The sequence below is a fragment of the Mobula hypostoma genome, chromosome 9 (assembly GCF_963921235.1).
Source record: "Mobula hypostoma chromosome 9, sMobHyp1.1, whole genome shotgun sequence".
In the NCBI taxonomy this organism is placed as follows: Eukaryota; Metazoa; Chordata; class Chondrichthyes; order Myliobatiformes; family Myliobatidae; genus Mobula; species Mobula hypostoma.
The window spans coordinates 7,147,131-7,165,618 of record NC_086105.1 but is presented as its reverse complement, the minus strand read 5'-3'; the positions used below and the strand labels follow the sequence as shown (position 1 = coordinate 7,165,618).

General features: G+C 39.0%; 1 protein-coding gene across 2 annotated transcripts in view; it reads right to left on the bottom strand.

The window, feature by feature from the left end:
- The window catches only part of LOC134351480 (YEATS domain-containing protein 4), a 74,006-nt gene extending 56,748 nt beyond the window's left edge, over positions 1-17,258 (bottom strand). For both annotated transcript variants that reach the window (XM_063057686.1, XM_063057687.1), the window contains exons 1-8: positions 17,124-17,258; positions 10,522-10,740; positions 8,735-8,838; positions 7,920-8,065; positions 6,794-6,976; positions 4,819-5,320; positions 3,659-3,774; positions 2,506-2,659 (exon numbers count right to left, since the gene is read on the bottom strand). In XM_063057686.1, the coding sequence (XP_062913756.1) occupies positions 2,506-2,659; positions 3,659-3,774; positions 4,819-5,320; positions 6,794-6,976; positions 7,920-8,065; positions 8,735-8,838; positions 10,522-10,740; positions 17,124-17,183 (1,484 nt within the window). In that variant the 5' untranslated portion in view covers positions 17,184-17,258. The remainder of the gene's footprint in view (positions 1-2,505; positions 2,660-3,658; positions 3,775-4,818; positions 5,321-6,793; positions 6,977-7,919; positions 8,066-8,734; positions 8,839-10,521; positions 10,741-17,123) is intronic.
- Positions 17,259-18,488: the final 1,230 nt, after the last annotated feature.

Genomic DNA, 18,488 nt, shown 5'->3' with positions numbered 1-18,488 from the left:
GCTTTGGCAAAATATACATCTAGGCCCATTTATTTCATTGTCTCATATGATCAGATAGTCTTGTCATCAGCAATGAACTTATTAAAAAGTTTGAGACAAGGTTTGTGGACAAGGCAGAAAACCTTATCTTGAAAGTATCCTCCTATATCTTGGAACTAGCAGGTGTTCAAAACATGGCTTCTAACCCACAATTTTATTCCATAAAAATTCTCAGCTCCTTAGCATCAGAGCTTTTTTTCCTTCAGCCTTTGCAACAACTTTTCTTCAATCTCTACCTTCATATACATTCCACATTCATTGTGCCCCAATCACAGTAATCTCACTCCAAATTGTTTCCTTGTTGTTCTAGTCACACTTCCATTCCTAAACTTTCTAATTTTAGCTCCTGGCAGAATCTCTTATAAATTCACCGGCCCCCACCTTTGATTTCCTCACTCCCAATGATACTGCTGATCTCTCCCTGCATGCTGGCCAGTTATCCTTCACAGAATATAATAAATGCACACTTGAATGGATCTGATAATAGACACTGCTGTTTCCAGATAAACCACAAAGCTCCACTGTGCCCTGCTTATCTGACTAAATAGATGGTCCCATAATACAATGTAACAGATAACCTGTTTCTTCTGCAATATTTTCACACCTGCACCCATCACTAGCATTTGTATGAGGCTACTCTGTTACAAATTAAAAATAGCTATCTCTGCTTCCTTTCCTTCTTTAAACCACAAGACCAGTTTTTTTAAAAAAAGATTTGCCAAGTAAATTAGCACCTTTATCCTATTTCTTTCCTATCACCTGCTTTCTCAACTCATCCTAATCCAAAGACCAACTCTATTCATTCTACTCCCATTAAACAAATTCCCTTGCTGTCTCCTAGATCAAATTGATAATATTTCAGTCCCCTCACGTCTTTGCCTTGCCAAATTCCATTTGCTTGGTCAAATTTACAGTATAAATGTCAAAAATTATTGATGCTGAATGTCTGGTTCTCCAGATCTTTAAGAATGTCAGATAGCCACTGCAATTTTTAAGCACAGTCATGATAAATTGTTATTGCTAAATGAAAATAACCACTGACACAAAATCCTAACAGCACAATACCTGTAGACCATAGAGCAGATCTGCTCTGTCAAAAAAACATAGTAATCACTGAACAACAGGAATTCTGCAGATGCTGGAAATTCAAGCAACACACATGAAAGTTGCTGGCATCTGCTTTCACTGCAGACCTCCTAATGCCCAGACACCAAAAAAAAACTTGCATACAAGAAACATTCATATCCTTCTAAAGAAATCTGCTCAACATTCTGAAATTTTACTGGCTTTGCACTCAAAAGCCATCTTTTAATCCTGGGACCGAGCCCTCAGTTCCACATGCCCCTGCTATAGAAAACAGCCTGTTTCAAAGTTGGTTCAATTTCAAATTGATATTTCAACTGTAGATGTACACGGCCAAACAAAACAACGTTCCTCCAGACTAAGGTGCACAATGTAGTACTATAACTCTCACACAACACAAATATTACCAGATAATTTAACAATCAGGCATATTTATACTGTAAGTTAAAAAGTAAACAGCGTAACACTACTTGTGCTTCATATATAGTGAGATCTGGGTGGTGGCAGGGAGGTCAGTAGTCTCACGGTCTGGGGGGGGAAAGAAGCTAATAGTGCTTGTCCTAAAGCTACAGCACCTCCTGCCTGATGTCTTTTGGGGGAGGGGGGGTGGTCAAAGAGATTATTGGATGGGAGGGATCATTGAATTGCTAAGGGGCCTGCATACACAGTGCTCCTAGTAACTACCCCATTGTATAAATTATCTTGACACCAATTTCAAATTAATTTTATTTCTATCACAATTTCAGACAGAAGTCCAGAAGGGAAATTTAATGGCCTTTTGACACTTCTGTGAGATTACCCTTCAGTGGACAAAGTCGATTTGCATAAGAGCTTTCAATCAGATTCCCTAAAGCAGGTAAGTACATGGTATTGGTATTACTAGTATGCCAAGGACGAGTTTACAAATCAGTATAGCATAGGAGAAACAATTTTCACTCCTATTTCTGAATGTCCTGATAGTGCATATATCACATAAAACAATCACATAAATCACAACAAAAGCTATCTGAAATTGACCCATATTAACCTTGATTTATACAGATTGAGAATATGTTGCATTAAATTTCCAATGGAAACCTCAGATGAATTCCTCTCATAAACCAAAAATATTCTTAACTGGAACTGCTGTATTACCGGAAATTATTTACTGAACCCCAATGAATACAGATAATTTACTCCTGCAAACAAAATGGCAAACCATTCTATCCAGTATTAGGTGAGCTTTAGTCAAAACAGCGATAATTTTGACAAATAATATCACATTTCACTTATGTAACAAAGTGTTTACACTTATTAACTAATGTCAAGATAAGCATGCATCTTCTGCGCTGTGGGGTCAGTTGAACTCTGTGAACTTTGATGAAAATGGAAATTACAACCTACCTCGACCCAGAGCCATAGGATTTTGACTCTATTCCATGAAGACAATCTTGTAGTGAACTTATGAGAACTTTGCATCTGTCATCAGCAGATACTTTAGACTGCTTAATCAAAGAGATAGCAGTAACCAGAGTTTCGATAGCACTTCCATAGTCACCTATAATTGAAACAAAAAAAAAATCCATCAGAATTGTTTAGATTTCTGTAGTAAAAGATCCAGAATTAATTTGAAAAAACCATAAATAATGAGACTCAGCATTGTTAAAATTAAAAACAGGCAGCAAAATACAACTATCTTCTGAAAAACAAATAAGAGTTAAAGACAGTGGCTCAGAAAATAACGTAAAAAGTAAATGTGAAATATAACATTTTACTGAATATTTTTGTAAAAGTATGAAAAAGCAATCAACTTAAAAAATTATACCAACAATAGTGCTAGCTTATCCAACCTCTAAAAGATTAATTCTCTGTGGTGTCCAGTGTGTGATAGGCAAGCATTACCAGTACAGTAATCTGTCACTGCATTGTTTAAAAACTAGTTTGCCTTTCTTAATTATGATCAGAAATCTTCAATTTTGATTGGCTGTTCTATGCAACAGTCATATGCAAGATGCACAGCAGAACATGAAGTCATGAATCATAAAATCATCTCAAAAATTCAACAAAGCTTTGTGGCCACATTTCTACAAAATGAATGATGATTTCCATCCCTTCACCTCTTAATGGAAAATGTGATCAATGAATGCAGTCAGCTTAATAATCCTCACATAACTGAAATTACTTACCATCTCAGCCCATTCTTTACCCACACCTTCCCCCCCGCATCCCAACCCTGTAATTTCTGGTTTGTCATTGGGCCAATTAGTGTAAGTGAACCCAGATATACCAAGTCATTAATTAGAAGGATATCAATTTCATTATTAAGCTTCTTGAACTGTTCTCACTAATTACAAAGTTGACACTCAACAATCTCCAATCTAAAGATATGTTTCAGTTGGAGATTTATTTTCCATTGTTACATGCCATATAGAAGCTTCTATTGATCCCTAATGAATGTTCACCAAAATCAGTACATTATATACTAACTTATATAATCAATAATGTTTTTCCTGAGGATGATGGGGTGAGGGAGAGAAGCATCATGCTATTTGTTTACCAGCACTAGCATCTGAGACGGCCCTTGATATTGCACTGCTGGAAATTGCTCTGTTTCGGTTCATGATTTCCTCAAATTCTGCATCACTGAGTGGAGCCCTAGAAGAATCCATGTCTCTGTTTTGAGAAAATTAATGTAAACTTGTTAAAGATTCATCTCTAAGAATAGCTGAACAAAAACTTGCAATATCCTATCTGAAGTATTTCTCCCACTTTAAAAACATTTCCAGGTGAACTACTTTGTATTAAGCAAATTCTGATTCTACCTTGGCTTTCTTGCTCAAGAATGATTAAGTGACAATGCAAAAGTCAGAACACAATATTTCTATTTATGCCATTCATTTATCCAATTACTGAAAATCAATTCCTTTTCTGTAACACCACCATTTTCTGCATAAGTTATCCTTGCTGCTGTACTATACCAAGTCTGAGTCCAGTGCAAAACCACCTCTGGGAGCTATTTCCTAGAAGAGGACTCAGGAAGACAAAGGTTAACTCCAAAGGGAAATGTAACACTTTCTGAAGTATGAAGCTTCTTTTGACTTCCAGCAACAGAATGCAGATTATAAATTCAATACACTACCAGAACAGTGATGGTTTCGCAAAGACGAGGAAATCTGCAGATGCTGGAATTTCAAGCTACACACATAAAAATTGCTGGTGAATGCAGCAGGCCAGGCAGCATCTCTAGGAAGAGGTACAGTCAACATTTTGAGCTGAGATACTTGTGTGTTGGTTTCACCAGCTGGGCATTTACTCCCAAGACAAGTAACTTTAACTTTGGTTATGTAAGAGAACTGTATTTCTCCTGTTTCTATTTAAAATATTTTAAATTTCTAAATGTTGTAAGATTGGCACAGGTGAGAGCCAAAAAATACAAAGGGTCATGCTGGGCCAAAACCCAAACTACATTTGCTAAAATGCAACTGATGACGACTTCCAAAATAGTTACAAATTAATAAGGATCTTACTGAAACTATGAATTCACTTCAACATTGACCCAAAATACTTGGTTTGAACTAACAGGCCTAACATGCAAAACTCAATACTTAAATTCTAATATCCTTTCCCTTGCTAATCTCAGTTAAACTTTGGTACATTTAACATACAGTTTTTCAAATAACTCTCACAGTATCAAATGGAAGGATACACAAAATTTACCTGCCAGCGGGTCCATAGTCTCCCCGGTCATATGGTGGGGGACGTCCATATGGATCTGATGGAGGGGGTCCACGACTGTCAGATGAAGGAATTACATTATTCGCCGGTGGTGGAAAGAAAGCAGGATTTACATGAGGGGCTGGAGGTGGTGCACCTGGAGGGGGCCCAGGAAGGTGTGGGGGTGGACCAATATTAATAGGAGGGCCAAGTGGACCTGGTGGACGTGGGGGGAAAGGGCCAGGTGGCGGCGGTGGTCCTTGTTGAGGAGGAGGGGGACCAGGAGGAGGACCATAGCCTGGAACAGGTGGGGGAGGACCAGGTGGGAGCGGTCCCATTGGTGGTTGCCCAAATGGTTGTCCTGGAAACAGAACTGGTGGTGGAGGACGATCACCACGATTTGGTGGACCACCCATTGGAGGAGGAAGACCTTGCCCAGGTGGAGGCGGACCTGGGGGGCCTGGTGGACCAGGAGGACCTGGAGGTGGACGTGGTGGACCTTGCCCTGAAAAAGAAATGACGGCATTACATTCAAAGAAAGACAACACACCAATATTACAATGACAGTTTAAATTTAGAAAACAAATTCAAAATTTAACACTGAAATTATTAGAAATATGAACATCTTCACTTCTCCAAAAGAAAAAATCTTCATGGCATGTAATCTCAGAATGAAAGAGCATCAATTTCCTCATTATTTGTTAACTCCCTGGAAAATATCATCTCTCTCAAAAATATTTTATTTTTTTTACTGCCATCCACACTAAAACCAATTTTCTATCTCCACATTCATTCAATAATTTATTTCCAGTAATTTAATCTCTAATCATCAGATTATCAGCACCCACGTGCAACACACAAAATGCTAGAAAAACTCAGGTCAGGCATCAATGAATAGACATGAACAGTCAACATCTTGGGCCAAGTTCCTTCATCAGAACTGGAAAGGAAGATGGTGGAAGCCAGAATAAAAAAGTAGTAGTAAGGGGAGAAGCACAGCTAGCAGGTGACAGGCTAGAGAGACATGAAAGGTAGGTGCTCCTACTGCAGTCTCCTCTGCATCAGTAAACCCAACAAACTGGGGGACTGCTTCTTCAGGTACCTTTGCCCTGCCTGTCACAATAACCAGGATTTCCCCATGGCCACACATTTCAAACCACCTCCCATTTCTCCATCAGCATATCTGTCCAATCTCCTCCACTGCCACAATGAGGCCAGACACAGGTTAGGAGTAATACCTCATATTCCATTGATAGGCTTCAATTTAGATGACATCAATATTAATTTCTGTAATTTCTGGTAACCACTCGTTTTCCTTCTCCACTCCCTTTACTTTCCCTCATTCCTGTGGTCCCCCTCATCCTTTCTATCCCCCGCCTCTTTCAGATTTTCCACCCCCTTTCCCTTTATTCCATGGGTTACTGTCCTCTCTTAGCAGATGCCTCTTCCTTCAGCCCTTTGCCTCTTCCACATACCACCTAGTTTTCTCACATTATACCCTTCTATACCTTCCTTCCCCACTCCACTACCCACCTGGATTCAGCTATCACCTGCCAGCTTGTGCTCCTTTCCCTTCCTTTTTATTCTGGCTTCCCCCCTCTTCCTTTCCAATCTTGATGAATGATTCTGACCCAAAATATCAAATGTTCATTTCTCTACACTGATGATGCCTGGTCTGCTGAGTTGGTCCAGCATTTTGCATTGCCCAATATTTGTATTCTATTTTGTATATGAAATGCGGATGACGAGGCTATTCAAACAACATGAATAATACTGAAATCAAACACAAATCACCAGAAACATTCATCAGATGAAATGTTCCAGATCTGAAATGTTTTAACTGTTTTCCTTTCCACAGATGTCTGGCCTGCTGAGCAGTTTCAGCATTTTCTGATTTTGGTTTTTTTTTAATATAGTTATCAGTTTAAAAAATAAGTATTTCCCTCCCCACCCTAAAGCCAAAAAAATTGATAATTACTTTGATATTCACCGGGAAAAGGAGGTGGCCCTCCTGGTCCAGAAGGTCCTGGGAATCTGTCCCCACCGGGGCCAGATGGTGGGAAGCGACCCCGTCCCCTTCCACCTTGGGAAAATGCTAAACGACTGTTGGCTCCTGGAGGCCCAGCCTTTCCTTCACCAGACATCTGACCAGACTGAGTGGCTGCAAGAACAGACACAAATGACTTGCACTTAAAACATAAATTTGCAAAACAAGTGCCAGTAGTTATTTTTCCCCAATATGCAGCAATATAGCTCAAATAACCTTGTACCTGCTGCCAACCCTACGAAGAACCTTCTGTAAAGTTAGGAATTGGACAGCATCCTGTAGGCAGGTGGTGACAAAACAAAAAACTGCATATTTAATATAAATGATGACTAATTTTCTAGAAGCTTAATGTAATTTAAGTATGAAGATAAACTGTTCATGAGATAGCAACTCTTCTGTTGGACATTATAGTTACCTTATAAACTTAGATAACATCAGAATCAAAGACCTCTGGTATGACTGGTTGAAATAAAAATTATTGCCATACATCAGGTAAACTCCATGCTTTGGAACACTGCATAGGAGAATCTCAATTCAATGCTGGTGGTGTAATGCTTTACAGTACCAGAGATTGGGGTTCAGTTCCTGCAGCTGTCTGTAAGGAGTTTACACTTTCTCCCCGTGACTATATGGCTTTCCTCTGGGTTTTCAGGTTTCCTTAGGTGGTATGAATTAATAAGGGCAAGTTGTGGACTTGCTCTGTTTGCATTAGAAGGATGCCGCCATTTGTGATGTGCCCCCAGCATATATTCAGACTGTGTTGGTGATTGACAAAAACAACATTTCACTATCTTTTGATATACATGCAAAAAATAAAGCTAATTTTTAATCTTTAAAACATTAAGTCCACCTATAAGAGATTCCTGAGTAATTCCACAGAAGTACTTAAATCCTGAATTCAAAATCGAGCAACTTGACATAACTGTTATTAAACAATCAGAACTAGAAAATGCTATATTTAAAAATGTATAAAACATAATAACCAACATATGAAGTGAATATCCCAATGCAGCAAGATAAATATTGCATTTCTTTGTACATATTTATATAGTCTTACATTTCCGAGACTGCATTTCAAATTGACTCAGGGACTGCTTATTACAGGGTGTGACAATAGGATTCTGTCCATGCATATCTCGTTTAGGAAGCATATCCATCAGTTTTTTGGATGAACTTTCAGATCCCACACAAATAAGTGCAAACCTGTTAAACACAAAAAAAATGCAGAAAAACATGCTAATCAAAGTTCAAAGTTATTTTATTATCAAAGTACACATATGTCACCATATACAACCCTGTGATTCATTTTTTGTGGGCAAAATAATTACAAAAGGATCAATGAAGATCAGAGAGGAGACAACAAACTGTGCAAATGCAAATATAAATAAATAGCAATAAATAATGAGAACATAAGATAATGAGATAACCAGATAACGAGTCCCTAAAGTGAGATCATTGGTTATAGGAACATTTCAATGCTGGGGCAAGTGAACGTAGTTCTCAACTTTTGTTCAAGAGTCTAGTGGTTGAGGGGTACTAACCTGGTAGTGCAAGTTCTGAGCCCCTTGCTGGTATAATCAATTTATTAGTGTTTTACAAACATTTGGTAATAATCTTGACATAAAATATTTGACAAATCTATGGAGATAACCAATGTTAGATGTTATAAATTAAAATTTCCTGTTTATTAACGCAAGATATTCCATTTGCCATAGTACAGATTTATAATGAACATTTACTGTATAAACTCCAAATTACTTGCATCTTAAATACCTACTGCCAATTTCTTTGTACTGAAATATACTACCATTATAAAACTCAGAAATTTCACAGTAAATACCTAATCAGTGTAAATTCATTATACGTTCTCACCCTTTAGACTGTCCATTAGCTCGATTTTCAAAAAATTTTATCTCCAAAATATCAGTAATGCCCATTGAATGCAGAGCTTCAGTCAAATCCTCATCTGTGGTCCACTGTATGACAATATAGAGGAAAAAAACCTTAGGGGACACTTTCAAATAGGCCACATGCTTCAAAACACACACATTCTAACTATGCTCAGTGAACTTTAAAAAAATAACTAAGTTATTTCTGAAGATGATACTTGGCAGCTAAACATGGAGGAATGAAAACATATCAACATTTTCAGTTGTGAAGGTGGAATGAAGATTTTCAATAAATACCCAAAACGTGACTAATCTGTAATTTTACAAGTTACTTATATTGTTTTTGATACATTTCTAATTCACAGGAATTCAACATCAGACTAAATTGCTAAAATTGCCACTTTTCAGCTATCTAGTAGTTCAAATTGTTATCAAATCATGAATCAGCATAAAAAATGTTCCCTATCCTTCAGCTCTATCTCTTGCCCTGACAAATGCACAAAACTATGGCCTTTGCAATCTTAATTTTTAACAAGAATTTGGTCGTCATATTCATGCAAATAATAAACACACCTTCTTGCAAATTAAGTCAATTTCCCTTTATTTTCCAGCAGATTAATTATTGCTGTGTCAATTTTAAACCCGACTATTCCATTGCTCTCCTAGCTGATCTCTTTGAAGCCACACAAAACTGCACAAAATGTCTCCAACATTCCCACGCTGCTTACAACCCCCCTACCCCATCTCATCCTCTCCTACCTTGTTGCCTTCAGCGATATCTGCCCTCTTCTTCATTTAAAAAAAAATTAATTCTCTGGTGCCTTCACTCTCTCAGGTGAAGCTTGAAAACTCCGCCTCATTTTTCCCCACAGCATTCTCATTAGAACCTACTGATTTACCAAGTATTTGTTCAGCTGCCCATCTCTCTGGATGGAAAATGTTTTCATTATTATTGGTCCAAACCGAAATCCTACTAAGTCTTGCAAGGTTTCAGTTGTGTTAAAGGCACTATATGCATAGAAACTGCTGCTGGAGCCAGACAACGTACTTGTGTGCATTAAACCGGAGTGTATGCAGATCCTATATTAGTCATCTGAATGTCCTATCTTGATCTTAACTATTTAATTGTAGGATAGTGCTGAAATAATGATATAATAAAGGTAGTTATTATTGGTTAAAAAATCCTAAAGCATCTGCATCACAGAAAAACAGTGGGAATGTTAGAAGATAGAACTAACTTCTATAAAGTTAATTCTATCTGGTAGTATTCCTACTGTTTTTCTTTGACATGGCAGTGTCAGGTGGATAAACTAGTCTGGGTAAAAAACAACTGTTACTTCAAATGCAAACAAGAGGAAATCTGCAGATGCTGGAATTTCAAGCAACACACATAAAATTTGCTGGTGAACGCAGCAGGCCAGGCAGCATCTAGAGGAAGAGGTACAGGACGAAGGGTCTCGGCCTGAAACGTCGACTGTCCCTCTTCCTATAGATGCTGCCTGGCCTGCTGCATTCACCAGTAATTTTTATGCGTGTTACTTCAAATGCAAATCATTCCTTTGGGCTACTGGAATGATTTGCATTAGAAGTAACAACATGTTTTTTTAAAACCCAGATTAATTTACCCGTCTGATATTGTACTGAAACACAAACTTGTCCATTTAAAATAACTGAAAATGCAAACTTCCCAAAGAAAGGATGTTGACAAACTCAGATCCCATTGTACAAATAAAACTAGCGGTAAAAATATAAACAAGTCTCAATGCTTACCCAAGTCAGATTTCCAATGTACAAAGCTATTCTCTTGCCTGTGTAAGTATAAACAATATTTGGACCCAATGAGTTAGGAGTTTTGCCACCATCTTCTGAAACAGACTGTGGTATGCTATCCATGTAATCACGATCCTCTGGTGCATCTCCATTATTGGCAGATGGTGAAATGACATCATCATATAAATCTATCTGATCATGTCCAGCGTACTCCGTTTCCTAAGAACACAATTAAAATTTTTAAATATTCAAATGTCTCTGACATCAAGTCCTGATTAAAAGTTCTGCAAACATATAACCTGTTTTTCTTAAAACATCTCACCTGTTGTATTTTTGAAAATACCATGCCAAGAAAAAAAATCATGCTCATTGATAAATAGTTGTGAAAACCAAGGTATCAAAACAATAGCCTGGAGTGTATAAGCAACAGTTGCAAGTTTGTAAACCCTTTGCAATTACCTAGTTTTCTGCATTAATTACTCATAAAATGCAGTCTGATCTTCATCCAAGTCACAATCATAGATAGACACAATCTGCCTAAACTAATAACACAAACAATTATACTTCTCGACAATACTGAGTACACCATTTAAACAATCATAGTCTAGTTTCAAAAAACAGTACGTGAACCTCTAGGATAATGTCTTCCACAAAAGCTATTTGGAATCAGGTGTTTCAATCAATGAATGCTGAAGGAGGTGAAAAAGAACCCAGGACAACAGCCTGCAGAAATCTTCAAACTTGTTAGTCTCTGTTCATGGATCCACCATAAGAAAAACACTGAACAAGAACGGTGTTCATTTGGAAGGACACCATGGAGGAAATCACCGCTCTCCAAAAAAAAATTGCTGCATGTCTCTAGTTTGCAAAAGACCACCTGGACTTTCCTGAATGCTTCTGGGACAATGTTCCGTGGACAGATAAGACAAAAGTTGAACTTTTCAGCAGAAATGCACACAGACACCCGAAGCTTAACAGAAGTTGGATCATGCAACAAGACAATAATCCAAAACACAAGAGTAAATGAACAGAATGATCTGAAGATGGCTGTTCATGCAAGTTCATCAGTATTTCCCAGAAATACTGACGAACTGAAAAAGTTTTGTGTGGAGGTATGGTCTTAAATTCCTACTCGCAGTAGGAAATGTTTGGTGGAGGCTATTGCTGCTAAAGGGGTTTCTAACAGATATTAAATACAAGGGTTCACATAACTTTTCCAGCCTGGACTGTGAATGATTGAACGTGTTCAGTAAAACAGACATGAAAAGTACAATTATTTGTGTGTTATTAGTGTAGGCAGATCGTGTATGTCTATTATTGTGACTTGCAATGAGATCAGATAACATTTTATCAGCAGAAAACCAGATAATTGCAAAGGGTTCACCAACTTTTTCTTGTTACTATACACACTTTTTAAATTTTAGTGTGTAGGCACTGGATAGGACAAAATTTGTTGCTCAATCCAACTTTGCATGTTACACAAGGAAGTCCTTACATTTGTGAACAGTAGAATGCAAAATTAACATTCAAATAATTTTCTACATAACTAATACAATACCCTGTCAACTTGCGCCAGTGACTTCACTTCGTTCTGCAAACCTTGACTCTGCTAATGACAATGGTACTCAATTTGCATGGCACCATTTTCTTTCTCCAATTATCCCCAAGATTCTGTCAATAATTATTAATTTGTCCCCATTTAGTTATCATCCCCTCCACTGGACAAAGTTTACAGTATCTGACAGCTACAAATTTTGACAAAATCTCTTCTTACTGTTAATCCTAAAGGACCTGAATTTATCCAGTCTTTTTATAATAATGCATTTTTTCCTTAAACCATTGTCTCCTCCTTTCATTTCCAATGCAATACTTGAACTAGAATCAAATCTTTACTTTCATAACTTTGCTTTTACATGTCATGCTTCATGTAATACCAGTCTTAATGCTCTACTACCTACTTGCTAACTTGACTGGCACTTTAATTTGTACACGAAGCATCCCGGGTTTTTCAGTTATACATGCAATAATTTCTATAGGTAGCAAGGAACTAGTGATTAACAGAATTTGTACCTTATACAAGAGCCATTAAATTTGAAGGAATCATACTGTCACATTAACAGCACAGTGCATATCTTACAGAGCCTGTGACCAGGATTCAATCCTGCTGTGTGGCATTTGCACATCCGCCATGGTGACATGGGTTCCTCCAATATCTTATAGATATATAGGCTGATAGGTTAATTAGCAACTTTACATTTCCCCATGTATAGCTGGGTGGTAGAACCTCACAGCTGATGTGGGAGAAACAAATAGATTATATGTAGAATCAGAGTAGACTGAAGGAACTGATTCTATGTGATCTCTACGCCCATACACCACCTAACAAATTTAACTTTAAGATGACAATCCACTTGGAATACCAGAACTAACATTAAATCAAATATAATTTACAAGACAGAAAGACACAAAGATAGTTCTGTGTGTCCATACCAGCGGAAGGTCTCGATGGAGTACCTGGTAAAGCTCTGAAAACTTGTGGCAACCAACTGCCAGGAGTATTCAAGGACATTTTCAACCTCTCACTGTTATGGATGGAAGTTCCCATTCGCTTCAAAAAGACAATTATACCAGTGCCCAAGATGAGTATTGTGAGCTGCCTTAATGACTATTGCCCAGTAGCACTCACATCTACAGTGATGAAATGCTTTGAGAGGTTGGACATGACTAGACTGAACTCTTGCCTCAGCAAGGACCTGGATCCACTGCAATTTGCCTATCGCCACAATAGGTCAATGGCAGAAGCAATCTCAATGGCTCTTCCCACAGTCTTAGACCACCTGGACAATACAAACACCCATGCCAAGATGCTGTTCATCGACTATAGCTCAGCATTTAACACCATCATTCCCACAATCCTGATTGAGAAATTACAGGACCTGGGCTTCCGTACCTCCCCCTGCAATTGGATCCTCGACTTCCTAACCAGAAGACCATAATCTGTGCATATTGGTGATGTCTCCTCCTCACTAACCATCAACACTGGCACACTTCAGAGGTGTGTACTTAGCCCACTGCTCTGCTCTACTCTATATCCATGACTGTGCGGCTAGGTATAGCTCAAATACCATCTATAAATTTGCTGATGATACAACCATTGTTGGTAGAACTGCAGATAAGAGATGAGAGGGCGTACAGGAGCAAGATATGCCAACTAGTGGAGTGATATCGCAGCCACAACCTTGCACCCAATGCCAGTAAGACGCAAGAGCTGACTGGACTTTAGGAAGGGTAAGACGAAAGTACACATACCAATCCTCAGAGGGATCAGAAGTGGAAAGAGCGAGCACTTTCAAGTTCCTAGGTGTCAAGATCTCTGAGCACCTAATCTGGTCCCAACATATCCATGCAGTTATAAAGAAGGCAAGACAGCAACTATACTTCATTAGGAGTTTGAAGAGATTTGATACATCAACAAAAACACTCAAAGACGTTTATCGATGTATTGTGGAGAGCATTCTGACTGGCTGCATCACAGCCCGGTATGGGAGAAGGGCTACTGCCCAGGACCGAAAGAAGCTGCAAAATGTTATAAATTTAAATGGCTCCATCTTGGGTACTAGCCTACAAAGTACCCAGGACATCTTCAAGGAGCAGTGTCCCCGAAAGTCAGCGTCCATTATTAAGGACCTCCAGCCCTTAAAAGGGCATGCCCTTTTCTCACTGTTATCATCAGACAGGAGGTACAGAAGTTTGAAAGTATACACTCAGCGATTCAGGGACAGCATCTTCCTCTCTGCCATCCGATTCCTAAATGGACATTGAACCTGTGAACACTACCTCACTTTTTAAATATATATTATTTGTTTTTTGCACTATTCTTAATCTATTCAACATAAGTACACTGTAATTGATTTACTTATTTTATTATTTCTTTTCTTCTTCTATATTATGTATGGCATTGAACTGCTGCTGCTAAGTTAAATTTCACCACATGCCAGTGATAATAAACCTGATTCTGAAATAAGAGCTTAATTCCACCACCCAGTATAAGATTAATTTCCCTCTAAGTCAAGTTATTCATCCACTTTCTAAGATGCAAAACCCTTTTATACTTCATCTGTTGCTAATTTTAAGTCATCAGTATTTTGCACTCTTCCGTTTTAGGTTGCCATATTACATACATTAAGAACCACACAGACCCTCCTGCGTCACACAGATTACCTCACTAGTATCTAACGCCTTATTCTTTTCTTAGGGTTTTGTTTTGCTATGTCCTTAAACATTTCACATGTCTTCAATTTTCCCTGCCACAATTTTTTCATGACCTCTTTCTTCCCTCTCTATTTTGTATACTCTAAACAAGCTTTACTTTCCTTTTCAAATCTTTTTATTATCCAAAATTAACAAGAGTACAACGAAGTAGGCAACACTTACAAAGCCTCAAGAAAAAAAAATTGTTTCAAAGATTGAAAAAATTTTGGTGACAAAGAAAAAAACCCTACCAAGCAAGGAAAAGTGAGGGGAAAAAACCCATTATGTGTTCAACCCTGGAGCCATGCGTCATACAAAAAGCTTCTAAAGATACATATCAAATCGCAAGATAAAAAATACCAAAAATTTACAATTAGATCGTGGAGGAAATCTATCAATTAACTCAAATGATAGTAACGAGCAAATGAACTTTTCTGCTGCATCTTAACTCTACACTTTGTTGGAACTTGTTCTTGGTAAATTACAAAAGGTGATTACACTTATACAGGAAGCTTTAACATCTTCCCACCTGAAACAAGTTAATATCCCTAGCAATATAAAGTCTATTAGAATTTATTTTATCAATTTGGCTCAATGTCAGGGGAAAATAGGGCAAAGTTTAGACAGGTAATTCTGGCCATTTATCTCTTCTTGCCTCCTCCGATGGTCCACTCACCTATCAGATACCTTCAATTCTTTACCTTTCCCACCAACCTCGTATCAACTTCCAGCTGGCCTTCTCCCCCTCAACCTTTTTTTAAATTCTAGTGCTGGCGTCTTCCCCCTTCCTTTCCAGTGCTGAAGAAGAGTCTCAGCCTGAAACGTCAACTGTTTATAACTTTCCATAGATGCTGCCTGACCTGCTGACAGCCTCCAGCATTTTCTGTGTTGCTTTAGATTTCCAGCATCTGCAAACTTTCTCATTTATGATTTGTTAATGTATTTTCCTGAAGCTTACCATCACAAAGAATTATTTACATTTAAAGTTCAAAAAATTGCACTTGCAAATAGCACACAGTATGACTTCAAATGTCTTCTCTCTTGAAAAGCAGAAAGCTTACAAAATGCGTTCTGTGTGAATTTGTGAGTAATTTCCTGTCCTCGATTAGAATTTGAAGTGCTTATTATTTTAATCCATACCAGCTTTTGTTAACAATATCCAATTTTAGTATAATCAAAACACCATCGAAATGACCAAATTTTTAAAAAGTGTTGCCTATTGCCAGTTTCTAATTTTTTTCTAAGAAATTAAACTTCAAAAACCTAAACTAAAAAATGGGCTAGGGTAAGTCTCCAAGTTTCTTTTTTAATATTTAGACTTTATAAGCAAATCTACATTTCTACAACAAAATGAACACTGAAGGATTAATATTAGTCATTGCTTGTGACAATGCACTAAAAAAACGGTACGATCTAGGGTCACCCAAGAATAGTTATGCAATAAATAGCCTTCACAAAATGAGAGACATTTTCCCCCCAGGCGGACACGAAAACAAACGAGTCCAGCTACTGGTCACGTTACCAAAGCATGCGGCGGAATGGAGGGAGGGACCGATTTGCAAAGGCGAGCAGTTATACAAGATTGTTGCATTTGTGAAACAAATATTGAATCCCCCCACCCCAAATCAAATAGTTTTCCAAATTGTGCAATGCAACCCTGAATTAAACTGATTTACGACATCAAGTTAGCCTAAAATATCAAAACGCATAATACAGAAGAGGAGAAACTGATCCTGCAATTCTATTTATTCTGCTTCAAAATAAAAACTGAATTTTCCACGGTTTGAATGTTTCCCTCACGTAAGGTACTGAGGTGTTAACCGAGTAGTCTGTTTAGCTGAAGGTACGCAATCACTGGCTGCTGTTTACCAGCCCGCCTTCCGCTCTCCGCCGCCATGTTCTCATGTTTTGTTCTCTCAAAGATGCGTGTCGGGAACAAGAGATCTGCACCTCAAGCGAGTCCGTACAAGAAAATAAAAGCCGCAGACATGAAAACATTCAATCACTCGTCTTGCAAAGACAAGTTACCCCGAAATTCCGAGCACACCTCCCAGCTCCAAATCGCTGGGCGGGAAGCCAGCGGCCTAGGATATCCTCCGTGGAGAATTCACGCAGGCCAAATCGGGGCTACGATTCATTCATTAACAGAAGGGCGGTATAAGACGGTGGCCTTGCCGCTGTATGCGTGCACGACGTCGGGACGGCTCTGCACCGCCAAACCCAGGCCCATCTCGGCGACCCAGTGCCGATTTTTAATCCCCACAACCTAGTGACAGTCCGGGAGTAGGGGGCTCCAAGAATGCTACATCCCCCGCTGCTTCAGAACCCGACAGCAGCGGGCCGACCATTACCTGATTAAACTCCTCGCCGACATCCGCGTAGATGTCGATGTGATCCACACCGTCGGCCATTTCACCGCGTCTCTGCGCTCGAGCGGCCGTTTGAAGGGTCGCTGCATCACTTCCGGAAACAGCGCCGCCAGCCTCCCCGCGGTCGTGGTCGGAACTGCAGCTTTCGCTGGCGCCACAGTCCTTCAACCACCCTCCGACAAAAAAGCGGGAGTAAGTCTGTTAATCAATTCTCAGTTTATGTGGACACAGGGGGGAATGCAGGAACTGCGATCTGGAACAGCTCCAGCGTCTCGCTTCTTGGTCAATTATGTTGGTATATTAGTCCAAAGAAAGCATCAGACAAGACGCTGGAGCGATACACAATTGAGCTGTCAGGGCTGGAGGGAAATGGACAGTCGACATTTCGGGTGGAGAAGCTTGAAAAGCGCTGACACTAATCCCGGAGCGTCGAGTGACATCTGTAGGGCAACGTAGAACCATAGAGCAGTCAGCCCACAATATTGTGTCGAGCCAGCTAAAAAGTAAATCAAAAATCCCCCATAAATTAATCCCTCCTACCTGCATAATGCTATATGCCTTCATCCTCCTCACGTTAATGTGCCTATTTACACATATCTTAAAAGCTTCAAATATATTTGCTTCTACCAACATACCAGGCATCCACCACTCTCTGAGTAAAAAAACTTAACCCTCACATCTCCTCTGAACCTTCCCCCGGCCCCAGCTTCAATGAGGGCCCTCTGGTATTAGACGTTTCAAGCCTGAGAAACAGATACTCTTTGTCCTCTCTATCGATGGATCTCTATCAGATCTCCCCTCAGCCTTTACTGCTCCAAAGAAAACAACCCAAGTTTGTCTCGCCTCTCATGATGAGGGTCAGCACAACATTGTGGGCCGATGGGCCTGTACTGTGCTGTACTATTCTATGTTCTATAGCACATGACCTCTAAGCCAGGCAGTGTCCTGGCAAACCTCTTCTGCAACCCTCTTCGAAGCCTAGACATCCCTCCTAGAGTGAGGTGATCAGAACTGCATGCAATGTTCCAGATGTGGCCTAACCAGAGTTTTATAAGGGTGCAACATAATCTCTTGACTTTTTAATGCCTTGACTAATAAAAGGAAACAATCCATAAGCCTTCTTAACTACACTATCAACCTGTGTAACCATGTTCATGGAGTGTTGTGAACCAGTTGTGAACTTGGACCCTAAGTCAAGTTTATTGTCACTTAACTATATACGTATATAAAACATACAATATATAGAAATGAAACATCTTTCCTTTGAACCAGGGTAAGGCACAGGAGTACACATAACATGCGATAACTTATGAAGGTACAGATAAAATCTACAGATAAATTATACAT